The sequence below is a fragment of the Lytechinus variegatus genome, chromosome 2, assembly GCF_018143015.1.
Source record: "Lytechinus variegatus isolate NC3 chromosome 2, Lvar_3.0, whole genome shotgun sequence".
NCBI lineage: Eukaryota > Metazoa > Echinodermata > Echinoidea > Temnopleuroida > Toxopneustidae > Lytechinus > Lytechinus variegatus.
This window is the reverse complement of record NC_054741.1, coordinates 48,637,642-48,654,841: the sequence shown is the minus strand read 5'-3', so window position 1 is coordinate 48,654,841 and position 17,200 is coordinate 48,637,642. Positions and strand designations below refer to the sequence as shown.

The 17,200-nt window shown below is 35.7% G+C and overlaps 1 protein-coding gene across 1 annotated transcript in view; it reads right to left on the bottom strand.

The window, feature by feature from the left end:
* Positions 1–15,008, bottom strand: part of LOC121406842 — a 49,295-nt gene extending 34,287 nt beyond the window's left edge. Inside the window, exons 1-4 of the mRNA XM_041597712.1 lie at positions 14,921–15,008; positions 11,264–11,539; positions 10,702–10,770; positions 9,167–9,439 (exon numbers count right to left, since the gene is read on the bottom strand). Of these exons, the coding sequence (XP_041453646.1) occupies positions 9,167–9,439; positions 10,702–10,770; positions 11,264–11,539; positions 14,921–15,008 (706 nt within the window). The remainder of the gene's footprint in view (positions 1–9,166; positions 9,440–10,701; positions 10,771–11,263; positions 11,540–14,920) is intronic.
* Positions 15,009–17,200: the final 2,192 nt, after the last annotated feature.

Below are 17,200 nucleotides of genomic sequence, written 5' to 3'. Positions count from 1 at the left end.
ACCAGCTTATAACACAGGAACTCCTTTGCCTTGCGTGTTGTGTCAATGGGAGCTCAGGTGGGGTATTTGAAACCCCAATTTCAGATTTTGGGAGAGCTCTCGTTTAAACTGGGGTGGGGTTCATCTGACTGCTGATAATGCCTTGCGTGTTAGTCAATGGGATCTCAAGTGGGGTATTGACACCCCAATTTCAGTTTTTTGGGAAAGTTGCATTTCTCGTGTTTAAACTGGGGTGGGGTCGATTCAGGGTGCGTTTATTCGACACTTTTTTACCCTAGAATCATGATTAGAATCATGATTCAAATCACGATTCTGCAGAATCACGATTGCGTTTAGTCGAAATTGAATATAATCATGATTAGAATCACAAACATGAAACACGAAAAAAGGGGCGTTTGGAAAGACGTTTCTGTAGAATCACGAACGAAAAAGGTCGTATAAACGATATCGTGATTTGAATCATGATTCTATGACGTCATTGTGTCGTGCTTCTTCCGGGTTCGACTCAAAGGCGCGCGCTGTGTTTCGTGCAGGTTAATTTTCGTGTAGCAGTATTGCCAGCATTTAGGAATTATCATTCTGTGTATTGTACCCCCGGGGTTGTACTGTAGCGTCATTTGTATATTTCATTGTTTTCATCAATCATTTCTTCAAGTTCCAAAGGCACAAATTGGACTGATCGACGATGAATTAACTCAGGGCTCTGCTTGTGCTTTGGGCTCAGCCTGAAGCACAAGCATCCCTTACCAGGATTCACAGAAATAAGACGATCCCTTTCAGCGGCGCTTGCGAGGGAGGGATTTCAACGGAGATGTGGCACCGCCTGTCGAGACAAAATTAACAGAATTCGTGCCCAGTACAAAATCGATCGGGAGGTGGGAGGGAGGATAATGACCCCTTCTGGTTCCCGATCAAAAACAATATGAGGTAAAATACACGGAATTCTGGAAGTAAAAGATTTATTTTTCGGAAGCCGAGTAAGCGTTGCACTTGCACAAACGTTTGCTCGTTAGCTCCGGCGGCAGCAAAAATCTAGCAGCCGACGTGAAGTTAGAAACACGTGCGAAAATGTTGACCTATACTTCCTGGGTCAAACTGCGCACTGTGATGCGCACTGGATCGGCCCGAATTCAGGGAGAAACAGCGTTAGAAAGATGGTCGTATAAACGCTGATTCTGTCGGATCGTGATTCATGCTGCTGTTTTGAATCATGATTCAAATTGTGATTCAAATCATGATTCTGGGTCGAGGTCGCATAAACGCAGCCTTAGTGACTGCTGCTGCTGATAAGAGCCAATAACACCGATGCCTGCCACCACAACAGGCTGATGAACAGCATGGAGTGGGATTGCAGCTGTCCTTGTTACGTAATAGTATAAACAAACTCTTCAGAGCTTCCTGGCTGACATTAATCTTGAAAGAATGAATTTGTATTCTATTTGTTTTAGGACATTAGCATATCTAAAAACGATTCGGGATTTAGATGAAGATCGACATGAAATTTTGAACGATGCAAAATGACCCACAATTGCCGAAATAACAATAAGTTTTTAAAAATCACCCTCTCTCTCTCTTGCTCTCTCTCTCTCTCTCTGCCAGGCCTTATGAAGGTCACTTCTCCTTGGGGAAGGTGGATTATCTGGGAGAGTGCGTGGTTGTTTACTTAAGGATAAACATTCCTTGTTGATATCGGGGATGGGGGGGGGGGGGCGAGTGAACGTAGCTTGGAATTTGACATTGGGGTGTCAGATGTGATCCATTTTTAAACACAAATTTTCGTAATGATACTTACAAATGTTGGTGTATATGTAATAAACACACTCACACAAATCACACACTCAAATGGACCCCGCCCCCACATACAAATTATTTGACCCTGGGATTTGACCTATATTCATCGTCAGTTCTACTCAAATCTCATCGCGTAATATTCGTAATATTAGTGCAACATAATGTTGAATTATTAATTTTTACCATGGATCCTATAGAACCATGATTTTACAAAAAGAAACCTCTGCAGATTATAAGTATGTTTAATTTTAGACATTCCCTAGACAGTCTCTTTTATTCAAACATCCTTTATCGATCGAATCTTGCCATATATACTCGGGTATAACCACCAAGTATTACCCTATTTCAAGGAATGGTCCGGGCTGAAAATATTTATATCTAACTAAATAAAGTGAAATTTTCAGTGCAATATGCTGAATATTTCATCAAAATCGGATAACAAATAACGAAGTTATTGAATTTTGAAGTTTATCAATATTTTGTGAAAACAGTTATATGCACATCGTCATGGGGTGGCCGATGATGTCACATCCCCACTTTCCCTTTTCCTTGTGTTATTACATGAGATCATAAGTGTTTCATTTTTCCATGCATGTGTAAATGATGCATGTCTCTCATTTATGATAAAATAAGTTGCGGCAGTAAATAACTACATGTAATGAATTTAATCGGTTGTCCATCCAATTGTTTTAGTGTATGTTAGAAAATTTTTGAATAAACCTAATTTCATATAATAAAATTCAAAAGAAGAAGTGGGGATATGACATCATCAGCTTACCGAATGTTATAAAGACATGCCTAGAACTGTTTCACTGGAATAATGCAAATCTTTAAAATTCAATAACTTCGTTATTGTTATCCGATTTTGATGAAATTTTCAGCATTTTGCTTTGTGAATTTTACTTTATTTTTCAAGATATAAATATCTCCAGTCTGGATCATCCCTTTAACAATTTATTTTGAGAAAAAGTGTCGCCTGCCTGCAAAGAACTCTTACAACATTTACGTAGGACCCGTTTATACTCACTACGCCCCAATGCTTCCTGTCAATAGAACTAGCTTGTAGCTTGATCGTGCCCCCTTTATTAGATGCCTCCATTATTGTTGTTTCCTTCTTCTGTTGTATCATTTTCTCTCTTTTATTGAAGCCCCATCCCATTTATCCATGGCCATCTGCTAAAAAAATTCGTCCGTTTTATATTTGCGTTCATTTTGAGTGTTATAAGCCTCTCGCTCCTTTGCTGTTGATCTCATTTTAAACGCATTCATTCAATATGTCATATATGCCTAATTTCAGAATTGTTTATAGTTTATCTTATGAAAATGTCGATATGAGATTATTGTATTGAGTTTGCTTTGCTATAACACGATGATTTGCATCTGTACGCTCATTAACTTTGTTGACTTTGTTTAAAATTGAAAATAAAACGAATAGGTGAAAACTGGGAGTAATAATTCTTTAGGGTGTTGTCTGAGCTAATGTTTCCTTTATTTTTTTATTCGCTGCGAATAATGATTGTTCAGCCACAGATGCGATGAATGCATGCAGTACTACTTTACAAAGCAAAAATATACTTGGGTATACTTTGTATTTTTTTTTTGCATCTACTTTTTCAATTTACAAGAACTGAAGAAAAATCAACTGTAACTTTTAACCCTTATTTGCCATTACGCTTTCTACAGGGATCTGTGGAAAATAGCACAGAACAGTAATTGATTTAAAATGTGATAAAGTTATAATAACATTTACAAATTCATGAAATATTATTGAAGTCATGCTGTGATATGATACTATTCGAAGACAATTATGATGAAGAGTTTTCCTAGTAAATTTCAGATATGAGAACAGCCACTATCTAACAGCACAATTTTCTTTCATGTTCGACGGTGCCACAAAATTCTGGGCCTTTCAGATCCGTAGAAGTATAAAACAACACAAACGTGATACTGCCAAAGGATGCTGCAGAACACCGTCTATCAAAAGCTCTTTTCAATTTCAAACTTATTCTAATAATTTTTTTATATCGGTTTTTATGTACAGTTCACTGCATAAGCCTGCACTTTTTTTTAATTTCATGAAAGCCTGGGACTGAGATTAAGCGCACTAGTGGCCACGATCGAGAGGGAACGGATACTCCCTGTAGGATCGTAAATCCCATCAGCGAAGTGATTTGCTTGGGCCATTCAGGGCCAAACGGCCATTAAATTCTAGGTGTGGCCTTCGAGAGGATCATAAAAACTAACTTTTCTCTCGAAAATTTTGAGATGAAAATCCGTTAAAAATAGTTCAAAATGAGACACTTTTTCGGGAGAAGTGGCTCTCGTTTTATTGAGAGTAAAACGAGAGCAATTCCTGCTCGTGTTCATAGTGTCTAGTCCATGGTGTGTCCTAGAAGCTGTAGTCTTCCGCATCAGGCGTATTTCTTGTGTTTTTGAACAGCATCAGATTGAATTGTATAATTACACTTGCTTATATAGCGCTTTATATCAGAAGTCTCTAAACTCTTCAGTAATGCAGCAGAACTACCCTGGCTTTAGCAGAGCAGCTGTTACGTGTTCAGCGTTCCAAGGAATAAATTCCTGCCAGCTTGGTTACCCATTTACCTCACCTGGGTTGAGTGCAGCACACTGAATGTGGATAAATTTCTTGCTAATACAAAAAATGCATTTATACCAGCTACAATTCTCACTTTTGGACATGGAAGATGCAGGCGTATACTATACAAGTGCTTCATGGACCCTCCAGGACATTATTTACTTTTGTTGAGTCAATGAATAAGATGTAGGCCTAGACTCGTTTGTGTGAGTGGGGAGTGGGGAGGGTAGTAAGGGGGTGTGTGTGTGTGTGCGTGGCTCATATTTATGTCATGAATTTTGTTTTCTATTATTTGTTAATTTCATTTTTATGTTCTTTCCATGTCTCATCTGGTTTTGAATATGTTACTATCAAATCGTTTAAGCGCGTAAAATACTTTCGCTCTCGGATTTTATATTATCATAATTCCGTGGCCACTTTTCAAACAGCAATATATCAGGAACATAATCAAGTCTTTTTTCGTGTTTTATTGTCTGGCGACGTTGAAACAAATCCCGGTCCAAACTATAAATTCCCTTGTGGTCATTGCGAGAAACCCGTTAAAAATAACCAAAATGGACTGTTGTGTACCACTTGTCAAAAGTGGTATCACACTAAATGTCTCGAGATCTCTTTAAATGAATATACTAGGCTGTATCAAAACCCAAATGAGAATTGGATATGTTTAACCTGTTCATTGCCGCCATTTTGTGACTCAATTTTTACACAATCCTTGATTGATGTTCAACCCACCTCAACAGTTAATGCACCTCCTATCCCTGAATTTAACACACCTACTGGAATTGATAAGGCTATTTTATACAAATCATTTAATGATATATTTAAAGCAAAAGGGTTGCATTTCGTTCATTTAAATATCAGATCCATTTTACATAAAATTCCTGAACTACGCGTCCTTCTCTATGAAAGTAGAATTTCAGTAATTGCAATTACAGAAACATGGTTGAATTCGTCCATAAATAATGAAGAAATTTATATCGATGGTTATTCTATATTAAGACGAGATCGTGCAGGCGACCATGGTGGTGGGGTCTGCCTTTATATTAAAAATGATATTGCATTTAATCTAAGAGAAGATCTTACACCTGATGGTATTGAATCATTGTGGATCGACATTCTATTACCACATACAAAGCCTATTACTTTAGGTGTAGTCTACAGACCCCCCAGAGACAATCACTTTATTGATTCTCTCCATGATATATTGGACATATTAACAAAAGATGATGAGGTTATTCTTTTAGGGGACATGAATATTTGTCTATTACAACAATCAGCACTGACCAAAAGATACAAGAATATTTTGAATTTATATGGTTTTAGCCAACTTATAACAAAACCCACCCGAACTACACCTACCACTTCTTCATTAATAGACCATGTAATTTGTAGTAAAGAAGAAAATATTTGTCAAAGTGGTGTCTTTGAAATTGGCTTAAGTGATCACTTTTTAACGTATTGTTCAAGGAAACTTATCAGGCCTGTATTTGGGCAGCATAGAACTATAAGCATTCGATGTATGAAAAACTATTGTGAAAATGATTTTAATTTCGTTTTATCTCAAATCAATTGGTCTGTTATATTTGAAAGTAATGAAGTGAATATTGCTTGGTCGCACTTCAAAAGTATTTTCATGTCAGTAGTTGATAAGTGTGCACCTTTAAAACAAGTAAGAATTAAGCAAAGAACAGAAAGATGGATGACCAGTGAAATTATTGGTTTGATAAGACAACGAAATATAGCTTTCAGGAAAATGAAAAAAGATATTGGTAATTTAGAACTCGAAAGGAAATTTAAACTATTGCGAAATGTGGTACAAAGGAAAGTGAGGAAAGCCAAAGACGAATTTTTCCAAAATCAAATTGAAGACAATAAACATGATTCTAGGAAATTATGGAAAAATCTCAAAGAGTTAGGTGTAAAAAACAAACAAAAAAATATTCAGAAAAGTGTTATTAATATTAAAGGGGAACGATGTCATGATAATCTAAAGATAGCCAACGAATTTAACAATTATTTCACAACAGTGGCCGATAAATTAGCTTGTGAGCTCCCCATTACGGACAGAAGTGAGTTTGGGGCCGACAGTCCTAATGTAAAAAAACTTTACGACAATAAAGGTATACAAAAAGGCTGTTTTAATTTTTCTCCTGTCACAGAAAAGTTTGTATTAAATGAATTATCCAAGCTGAAAATATCAAAAAGTACCGGACTTGACTTGGTTCCTGCTAGATTTTTAAAGGATGGTGCAAAAAACGTCTTTATTCCTTTAACTTACATTATTAACCTATCTATTTCAACTTGCACCTTCCCTGATGAAATGAAAATCGCTAAAGTCACACCATTACACAAAAAGAAAGACAAAACTCATGTTGGGAATTATAGACCTATTAGTGTGTTAAGCATAGTGTCGAAAATTTTGGAGAAATGCGTGTATTCTCAAATTGAGAAATATTTTAAAGAATACAAAATCATTTATGAATTTCAGTCTGGTTTTAGAAATGGTTATTCTACTGAAACATGTTTAATTCACTTGCTGGATTTTGTTAGGAATGAAATTTCCGAAGGCCGTTATGTTGGAATGGTTCTTCTTGACTTACAAAAAGCATTCGATACGGTTAATCATGAAATACTCTTAAAGAAATTAGAAGTGATGGGTTTGAATTTAGCATGTTTAAATTGGTTTAGGTCTTACTTGACAAATCGCCGCCAAGTGGTATCCATGCAAAATGTACTCTCATATTCTATGCCTATAAAGTGTGGAGTTCCTCAGGGGAGCATATTAGGTCCCATTCTTTTTATGTGCTATATCAATGATATGTGTATTTGTGTTAATGAAAGTAAATTACTTTTATATGCAGACGACAGTGTTTTACTCTATTCTGATACAAGTCCTAAGCTGATCGGTGAAAAACTTAGCTTAGAATTATCAAATTGTGTTAAATGGATGACAGATAATAAGCTTAGCTTACATGTTGGTAAGACCGAAAGTATTTTGTTTTGTTCGCGGGCTAGGTCTAAGCATACAGATGATTTCAATATATACTATAACAATCAATTAATTAAGAGACAGAATTCCGTGAAGTATTTAGGCCTGATATTAAATAGTGATCTCTCATGTACATCTATGGTTGACTCTATTGTCAAAAAAGCTAATGCTCGCTTGAAATTTCTATACCGGTATCAAAATTGCATGAATACGAAATCCAGACGCATTTTAAGCTTTTCATTAATACAGTGTTTATTTGATTATGCAAACGCAGCATGGTACTGCAGTCTTGGAAAGGTTGATCAAAAAAAGTTTAGAATTATTCAAAATAAGATTGTTAGATTTATTACTTGCTTACACCCAAGAACACATGTTGGGAAGAATGAAATCGAAAAAGCTGGCCTTCTTCGCATAGACTTGAGGTCGCAACAACTTATACTTCACCATGTTCATAAAATTTTCTATTCAAACGAATATCATTACATCTCAAAAAACTTTACACGGTCATCTAATATTCACGGGCATGAAACAAGAAATAGTCTGTTTAACTTTGTTGTACCTATGAGAAAAGGTCAAATTGGCAACACATTTTATTATAATGGTATACATTTTTGGAATTCCCTCCCTAATCATGTTAAATCGGTTAAGACTTTTACACAATTTAAAAGAGTATTGAAACAACACTTAAAGATTGTCCCCACTCTGTAATGTTAAATATTCTTTCTAATTTCATGTGTATATCATGTAGTCTTATATATAACTATTTAGTTATGATTTATTTTAATAATCAACTTGTTTTACATTTTATCATCATCTTTTGTTGTTTGCGTGAAAGTTTGATGTCAAACTTATTTGTACTTTTTCATATCTTAGGTTTTACGATTCATGAATCTTGTATTAGTTACGATGCATTTTGCGCTATTTATAAACTGATTATAGTATAATTTTCATATGTAACCTAGAAGTAATGATCGTTTACTCAACATGTTTTACAATTATTTTAATCATATTTTGCGTAAATGGTTTTCATGGCAAACTTATTTGTTTTTGTCTTTTTATATATTAAGTTTTACAATTCTTCGTGTAATTTTAGTGGTCTAGACTTAATTGATGTAGTTTGTAGATTTCTATAGGTGTTTTTCATATATTATGTACATTGTTGTCAATTACTGATGTAAGGACCCCATTGGAAATAAGCCATCTCGGCTTTCATGGGCAATCCTGTCAAGGTATACACTACTGTTCATATTTTCATGTACTTGTTCACAGTTACCTGACAAATAAAATCAATCAATCAATCAATCAATCAATTGATCATCAAACCGAATTCAACATAATTCCACCTCTATGCCTGTCGTCATGTTGGAAGCGAAACTGTTAACAATTTTTCTTTGTAAAAACAATATTTCAGCAGGGGCCGCAGAACTCTTACAGGATAATTTATGCCTATTAATAGTCTATAACAGCACAGTACTACCGATCATGTTTATTGGTAGCCTAGGTTACACACTTAAAATGTTGGGGAACATACTGTCCACTGTGTTGGATAATGTATGTTGTTAAAACGTATTATATTCTGGGAAACTATTATCCAATTGAGCAAATTTATTACTAAAATATTACATTTTATTTCCCAGTTTGCGAAGATTTCTACGAATAGATATATGTTGCCCAGGGTTGGTTAGAAGTAGGGCGGTTTTTCCCCATCAATTTTAAGAGTGTACGTTAATCATACAGTGTTTGAATACCATTTTTTGTGTAAGCTTGGCTATATAGGGTCATTGACTTACCCCTGTATACAGAAGCACTTGTAAAACCACCGCAAACTGTTAATGAATCCCCTGGACATGGCAATCCACAGTACTTATCAGGCAAGACAAAGTTGGTGCACGCATGCGTACATGAACAAGAGCAGAAAGATTGGTTGTAGAGTGACGCAACCGGAAATCCGCTTTCCCGACATGCACTGCTGCAAGAGGAGGGGTCATTCTCAAAATCTGTCGTATTGAACGTGAAGTCAAATTCCATGCACGACTGCGCATAACAACCCTTGTATTCGATATCTAATGAGAAAGAATTATGTATAAACACAAACTCACATTACATTATCCCAAAATGTGGGCCTACTGAGGGTTAAAATTCCTGTTGTGAATATTACAAAAAAAACGAGATTTTCTCCATAATTGTTTATTTTTTAAAAACATAAACAAACAATTAATATCTACCTCCTCTCAAAGATTATGTTCTTGTTGGTTTAAAATAATCTGTGTTTCAACCATTTTCGCCACAAATGCAAAATTGTGACCGGTGTGTTTGGTCAGTTTATAGAGAGTCCGTCTGACTATCGGAAGGTCGGGAGTGCGAGCCCCAGGCGCGTCAGACCAAAGGACCCGGCTTTGTTCGAGATGGGAGTTGTTGCTACCCTGTTTGGATCTGGCGCTGCAAAGTGACTGCCGGGCCCAAGTTTAATGAGGGAAAATGAATTGAGATCGAGCAATGAAATATAGATTTTCATTTTCAAATGCCGCTACATTCTTTGTATTGCAATTTTCTATCTAAGCTCATGAACTCTTGTTGGAATGCTCCCCAGGGAGTGGAGAAGGTGCATACATTGTATGCGGGCATGCAAGGATCCGATGACCGGGGTAATAATATACCAGTAAAGCGCTTAGAGACGTCGTTCCGATGTATTAAGCGCTATATAAATGCGGATTATTATTACTATCATCATTAACCTAAAAAACTTCCCTCTTGTTTTTTTGTATGAATTGAATATCATTCTCTTTAATTTCGAATCCTCATATGAGAAAGGTTAAGACTATGAACCTATATATCAATCCCCGTTTGATATTGATATCATTTAGATTTTAGCCAACAGTTCACAATAAATACATTAAACTATTCCTCTCAGAAGCGAAAGGGGTCCATAAATCAAAATTCTACTGTTTTAGAGATCTAAGTGACATTAAGTTAAAGGAGTACCACGTTGTAAAACTGGTTTTGATAAATGGCAGTAAATCCGCAATAAACACAATGTTGAGGGTTTGGCGAAAATCTGTCAAAGAATATATACGTTAAGGATTTATAAATTCTGTTAAAAATGAAAAATTACATGAGAGCAGCCTTCCCATAGGCAATGACTGTGATATAAAATAGCCATTTCATTTGTTCCCATCATTCCCAACATTTATGTACAGTGTTTGAACATAAAATGGTCAATGATCATGAAAGTATCTGCCACCATCTTATAATAGGTATCTGAAAAACTTTTCATCGGTGAAAATAACTTTACACTAGAGAAAAATATATGTATATCACTACATACCTTTTTCGGGTCCATGATCAGTTGGAATAATGCGGTTACATGCTATATTCGGAGTACCTTGAAGGTACACTGCAAGTAATTGAAAAATGTATCAGGAAAAGAGATACATAGGTCTGATTAGTTCCACATTGGTGTTTGCGTAATATCTATGCAAATATGATGAAGCTACGATTTAGAACCTGCGATAAGTAATATCATTATGATGTATGTTCCGCAAAACCAAAGTGCATAAAACGAAGAAATGATTCCTCAGAATATTTTCCTTAGCGAACGAGTAAATAAACAAACGTATATATCTAATTTTTTCCAACACTTTGTAAATTTTGGTATGTTTGCTATCATTATAATCATTATTATCATTATTTCTATTATTATTATTATTATTAATCATTATTGTTATCATTATATCATTATAATGGTTAATATTGATATCATCGTCATTGTTATTACTGTTGTTGTAATTGCTTTTGTTGTTATTGTTCTAATTATGATAACCATTATTATCATCACCACCATCATCATCATTGTAATCATCCCCACCACCACCATCATGCAATCTTACCTTTATAGACGTCAGCAGCAGTAAAACCGCCACAGAATCTATCCGTATCTTGTTTGCAGGGCAACCCGCATGTCACGCCGTTCCAATCTCTGTCTTGTGATGAACAGGTTAGCTCACAAGCACAAGAGCATTCCGTGAAATTGAACACCGCTGCATACGGGAACTTTCTGTCCTTGCAACCATTGGTACATAGATCTGGCGTCATGTGAACTGTGCTCTGCAAGTTGAAATCGGAGATCAGGCAGCTTTGGGAAAAGCATCCGACGAAATCACCGTCTGAAAAGTGGAAAAGCAAAGACAACATATCAACTCCAAATGTTAAATGAACATTTACAAGGTTGTAGGAGTGACAAACTTTTGTAACTGTTACATTTACACTCTAAAAATTATTGAATAAAAATGTTCCATGAGGGTAAATAATATGTGTCAAACCAACATTATGCATTTCTTTGGGGGCTTTGTCATTTATCCAGTGTGCAAAGACAATATATCCACTCTATAAAAAAAATGATTATGTTAAATCAACATTTACAAGGTTGTAGGAGTGACAAACTTTTCTGTTACATTTACACTCTAAAAATTATTGGGTAAAAATGATCCATGAGGGATATGTGTCCAACCAACACTAGACATTTCTTTGGGGCTTTGTTATTCATCCAGTGTGACGAAAAGTTTGCCCATTCTAATGTAATTGCTGCTTATTTTAAACCGCACTGGACAATATGATTCCCGCATTGGGTAAAATACTGCCCCAAGTTGGTTGGACACATAATTACCATCGCGCTAGTTAAAATTTTGGTTCCATAACATTTGCTCCGACGACGATTGCTCCGATGGAAAGTCTGCACATTAAGTCAAACATATAAGACCCTACCTCCAAAACTAAATAAACCCTAATCCTTATCTTTACATTATTCTGAACCAAAAACTCTATTACAATCCTTACTCTTACCCTATGCACTCTGAGATATTAAGACCAGAGCAACTGTCGCAAGAGCAGTGGCGTAACTACGGGGGGGGGGCACGTGCCCCCCCCCCATCGGCTGACCAAAAAAATACGGGGAAAAGGAGAAAAAGAGGGAGAAAGGAAGAGAAACGTGGTGGGAAAGAAGACATTATTGTTCATTATAATGTTATATTATATCATAATTATGTTATGTTATATTACATAAGAAACATTTTTTTCATAACTTTATGAAACATAATTTGCTCAGGGCCTATGTTTTTTTAATGTATCTGGTGCTCGCATTGTCTGTTTACCGAGAAATATAATCATGTTATTAAAAACCTCCCGTTTGCAAGTCAACATACACCAAACTGCCAAATATATTTCCTCGCACTTCGAGTTATTATTGTTTCATGTACAATAGTATGCTTCTTTTTTCATTACTACTTTGCCCCATTTTAAGGTCTTAATATAAAACATTTCCTGTCCGTGCTCACGTTCGCAGAAGTGGATTGGTGAAATATGTCTGCTCTCCATGCATGAATTCCTAGAATCAGTCCTTAAAATGTCCCTTTTTCTAATCTGAATATCGAAAATTTTCAGCTCACGCTTCGCGCTCGCATCATTTGGTTAGTGAACTATGTATGGTCTTCGTAAATTCCTACAAACAAGCCTTAAAATGCCCCTCTTCAGGTCTGAATTTCCTAAAATTTTTAGCTCGCGCTTCGCGCTCGCAAGATTTGATTAGTGAGATGGGTATGTTAATCATGATTACAAGTGCTTTATGTGCATGTTTAGATGTAATTCTAACAAAATCAGCAAGCGCTTATTGGCACTCGCATTAGATTACTACGGTGAGATGTGTATAATCTTAATAGATTCCTAAAATAAAGTCCTTAAAATCTTCCTATTTGGGGGTCAATACTTTCAGCTCGCGCTTCGCGCTCGCATTATTTAGCGAGACAGGTACGTATCATGATTGCAAATGATTGATTACAATGTCCCTTTTTAGGTCTGAATATCAAAAATTTTTAAGCTCGCGCTTCGCGCTCGCATTATTTGACCAGTGAGAGACATTTCCGTTTAGTGGCACTGTCTTTAAAATGTCTCTATTAGGTCAGTATACCCAGCAACTGAGCACGCTTCGCGCGCTCACTTAATGACTAAAAATTTTTGCTGGTGCCCCCCCAATGCCATGACCCACGGTACGCCACTGCGCAAGAGCAAATGTCGTGTCACCCAATAGATATTTTTTCCACAGTGTACCATTTTAAATGGTTCTAAGCAACACTGACATTTTGGGATTCAGCATTATGCAATGTTTTGGAGATAACCATTTGGAAAAGGTTGTCAAACCTCTAACCATTCACAAATTCACAAAAAACTGCGAGTGAGAGAAGTAAGCGAGCAAAATTTTAACATTTTTATTTCAATCTTTTTTTTGATAAATATTGATATAATATTCAGAAAACTGTATCATGTTTCACCCTTCTCTCTTTTTTCTTGGTCCCCCCCTCTGTACGCCATTGCGACATAATTATGCTATTCGATTTTCGAAAATTTTTACTTTGCCATGAAATTTGGATGTATAGATAGGTCTTTGTAAAAGATGAATTTTGAAAAGTCAAATAGGATTAATGTAAGGCCTGGGCAATCATTTCTTTGATTTTCATTTTATTTCTTCATTTCTAATTGACATGGCCTTTTAGGTCATTATCACTTCTGACAGTATGAAACACTATAACAGAGTCCATCTACGATTGAGTTTAATCCAAATAAATGTTGGTATTCATGTTCTACCAACCGTTCAATACATGTACAGTATCAGAGCCTAGTTTGTGTGAAAGCAGAATTGAAGATGAATAAATTCAAAGAAAGTTTAAGTGAAATTGAAAAAGCAATACGTAATTTATGAGCATTTGGATGTCTTTTGCCATTCTGCTTAATTACCATTTGTCTATTTAATTCCAGATTTGGCTATATGCATTTCGTCGAATATTCAACTGATCTAACACCACTTAGATGGTGTTGCAAGAAAGTATTTGCAATCGATTGCAAATACTCTGCTGCAATTTTAAAAAGATAGATGAATTTTAACAGTAGCAAAATCAGTTTACACGTCTTGTTTCAAGAAGAACATTGGAAATCGATTCAATCAAAATCTCAATAAATTTCAAAACTTAAGATTGATATAAGAACCAAAGATAAACTTGTAATTGATCGCATGTTTTTTGCAATGCCTCTTATTGGCTCGATGAACAGTAAAATTTCGTTTGACTAAGTAAACAGAAATAAGCAGATGGAGTGGAAATTGAACCTCCTATCAGACTAAATGAGAATAAGACTAAGTTCTCTCTAAATGCAAAGATCTGGAGCTAATTTGGTCCCCAAATACCCTCTTCTCGGAGGAAATGAGGGACCAGTTCTGATGGCATGAGATCTTAATCTTTTAAGAGTGAATGTTTCCTTTTTTGAGTTAAAGTGTGCATCTTACACTTTCACTCTAAAAGAAGTAAAAATTCACTTTTGAAAGACTGAAATTTCATTCCATCAGGACTGGTCCCTCTTCTCACTCTGACTCGAGTGTGAATAGGGACCAGATTAGCTCCTTTACAATTAGAGAGTAGGTATTAAATAAAGTAAATTGTAGACCAAATGACAAGTTAGACTGACCTAAGTGTAGCCCAATGGGGTTTAGTCCATGAACTCACCTTTGGCATATCTCTTGTGCTCACTGGACACACTGACCGGCCTCGATATGAAAAAGACGACCAGCAATACCTTGAGACTCATCTTCATCTTCAGGTTCTGGTATTACAATCTGATATGAAGTAGCTAAGAGACTCCCGTCATTGATCCACAACATGACAAAATGAGCTTCTAAAACAGGCCTTTGTTGGTTTTATACCAGCTAAACAATCAATTAAGGAAGCAAGAAGCTTATAAAATGAATATGATACAATATTTTTTATCAGTCAATATTCTTGATACAAAAAGAAAATGTTTGATGATAAGAAGTGCTTTGCATTGTCTCGAGGTTTCGACTTTGAAGTAGTAAAAGATAGATTAATGGTCATGTGAAACGTTGATACGGCTTAACATGCTAATCCGAAAAAGATACATGGCATATGGGACTCGATCACGTAGCCATGGTATAGTTTTCAACATCTGCATATTCAAGCAACCAATTTTGATTGGCTGATGGACAAGATATGATTAAAAGGTTTCATCGTATCAAGAAGAGACAAATAACGCTGTACATTTATGTTTTATTTGTGGGCTAATAACGAAACAATGTAATGACGGGGAGGCGCCAAAGAGGGGGCAGGGGTGACATCCCCCGATGTATTTTTTTTTTGCAAGTAGTTGGGCAACATCTAAGAAAAAAGAGAGAGAAAAATGAAGAAAGGTAGAAGAAGAGTTTGTAATTCATTTGACATGTCGTCATCTGTAGCAGTTTAGATCGTCTTGGACTCCTACTTATCAAATATCATTCGACTGCCCTTGTGTAATGATACCGGATGTTCTTGTCCTCATTTCATTATTCCGCAATGTCTATTATATTTTCTTTCGTTCTGAGTGCATCCGTTGATCAAACTAATATTAAAAACGTAAAAGTGATTACTGCTTATTGCATGGTTTCTATCTATTCGAACCCTGCCTTGCATTCGCTATCTTTTGTCATTTTAACCTTGTATTCACTCATTTTATGATACGTTTTAAGGGGGGGGGTGAACTGCAAGTGGTCTCTCGTTGACTTTGTTATAAATACATAGTCTTATAATATACGTAGTCAGATATTTACTAATACTACAGAGAATAAATTGACCTATAATTGTATTTTGTATAGAGAAACTAAAATGTTTTGAGAGGAAAAGTAATTGTTTTGCTACTTGGTAACATAATTATTGCGGTATAAATATAACGAGTAGTTAATTAGCATGTTATAATTCAAATGGGTCTATATTACTAAACTACACACTAGCATTATGGCCCGAATTCACAAAGGTGGATTCTGCAAAATCCACGGATTCTAAAATCCGTGGATTTTGCAGAGTCCACCTTTGTGAATTCGGGCCTATGGGTCAGGAGACTGGCCAGGTATGAGTAGTTGAGGACTCGAGATGACGCTATTTGTTCGTAGCTGCTTTAGGTGTCGAATAGTTATGATTCAACTGTACGCTCCATCTATTTTTGTTGTTTTATACGTGTATATACGCCGCTAGTATGTCCTTTTACATAAATATCACGCGTCCATATCCAACCAAAGCAGTCATCGTGGCCATTCATTCATTTTCTTTATTTTCAATTGTCGTAAAAAAAGAAATTCAAATACATACAAAAAATACACAAAGAATATAGCAGGGTACATTGGCCATTCACAAGTTGGGCTCTACATAATGTAAGACACCAAAGCTATCTACCTTCGAAACTTCCAACACGCTCCCCTATGAAACAGGAAAAGAATGTATAGCAGATAAAAAGGATAAATAAACCATAAAGTATGGGTAAAGAAAAGATTTGGTCATAAAAAACTCAAAGATACTATATAGTATATTCTCTTCATATAAATAAGCAGAGGCAAATGAATATACAAGTGGGTAAACCCCTATCTCTATCAACCCCCCCCCCCATTGTACTTATGCGCATTGAATAGATTGATCAAATAAGTTATAAGTATGCATCGGAATGTGTACTTTGTACACTGAAAAAAAACATATTGATATACCGCTCTACTCTTGACTCAATAAATCAAATAAAGTTTCGATCACTGGTCTTTGAAAAAAAGAAATGACATTTTAGAAATCTTATGACAAGCTCTATATCAACAATGGTATCATATATATATATACCATTCAAATAATTTTTTGTTCATTCAGATAAATCAAACACAAAGTGATTGATGATGGTCAAGAGTGAACTAGCACATTAAAAGTTGATCGTTTCACTTTCAGTATGAAATAATGTTGAAATAATTGAAGACTTAATAG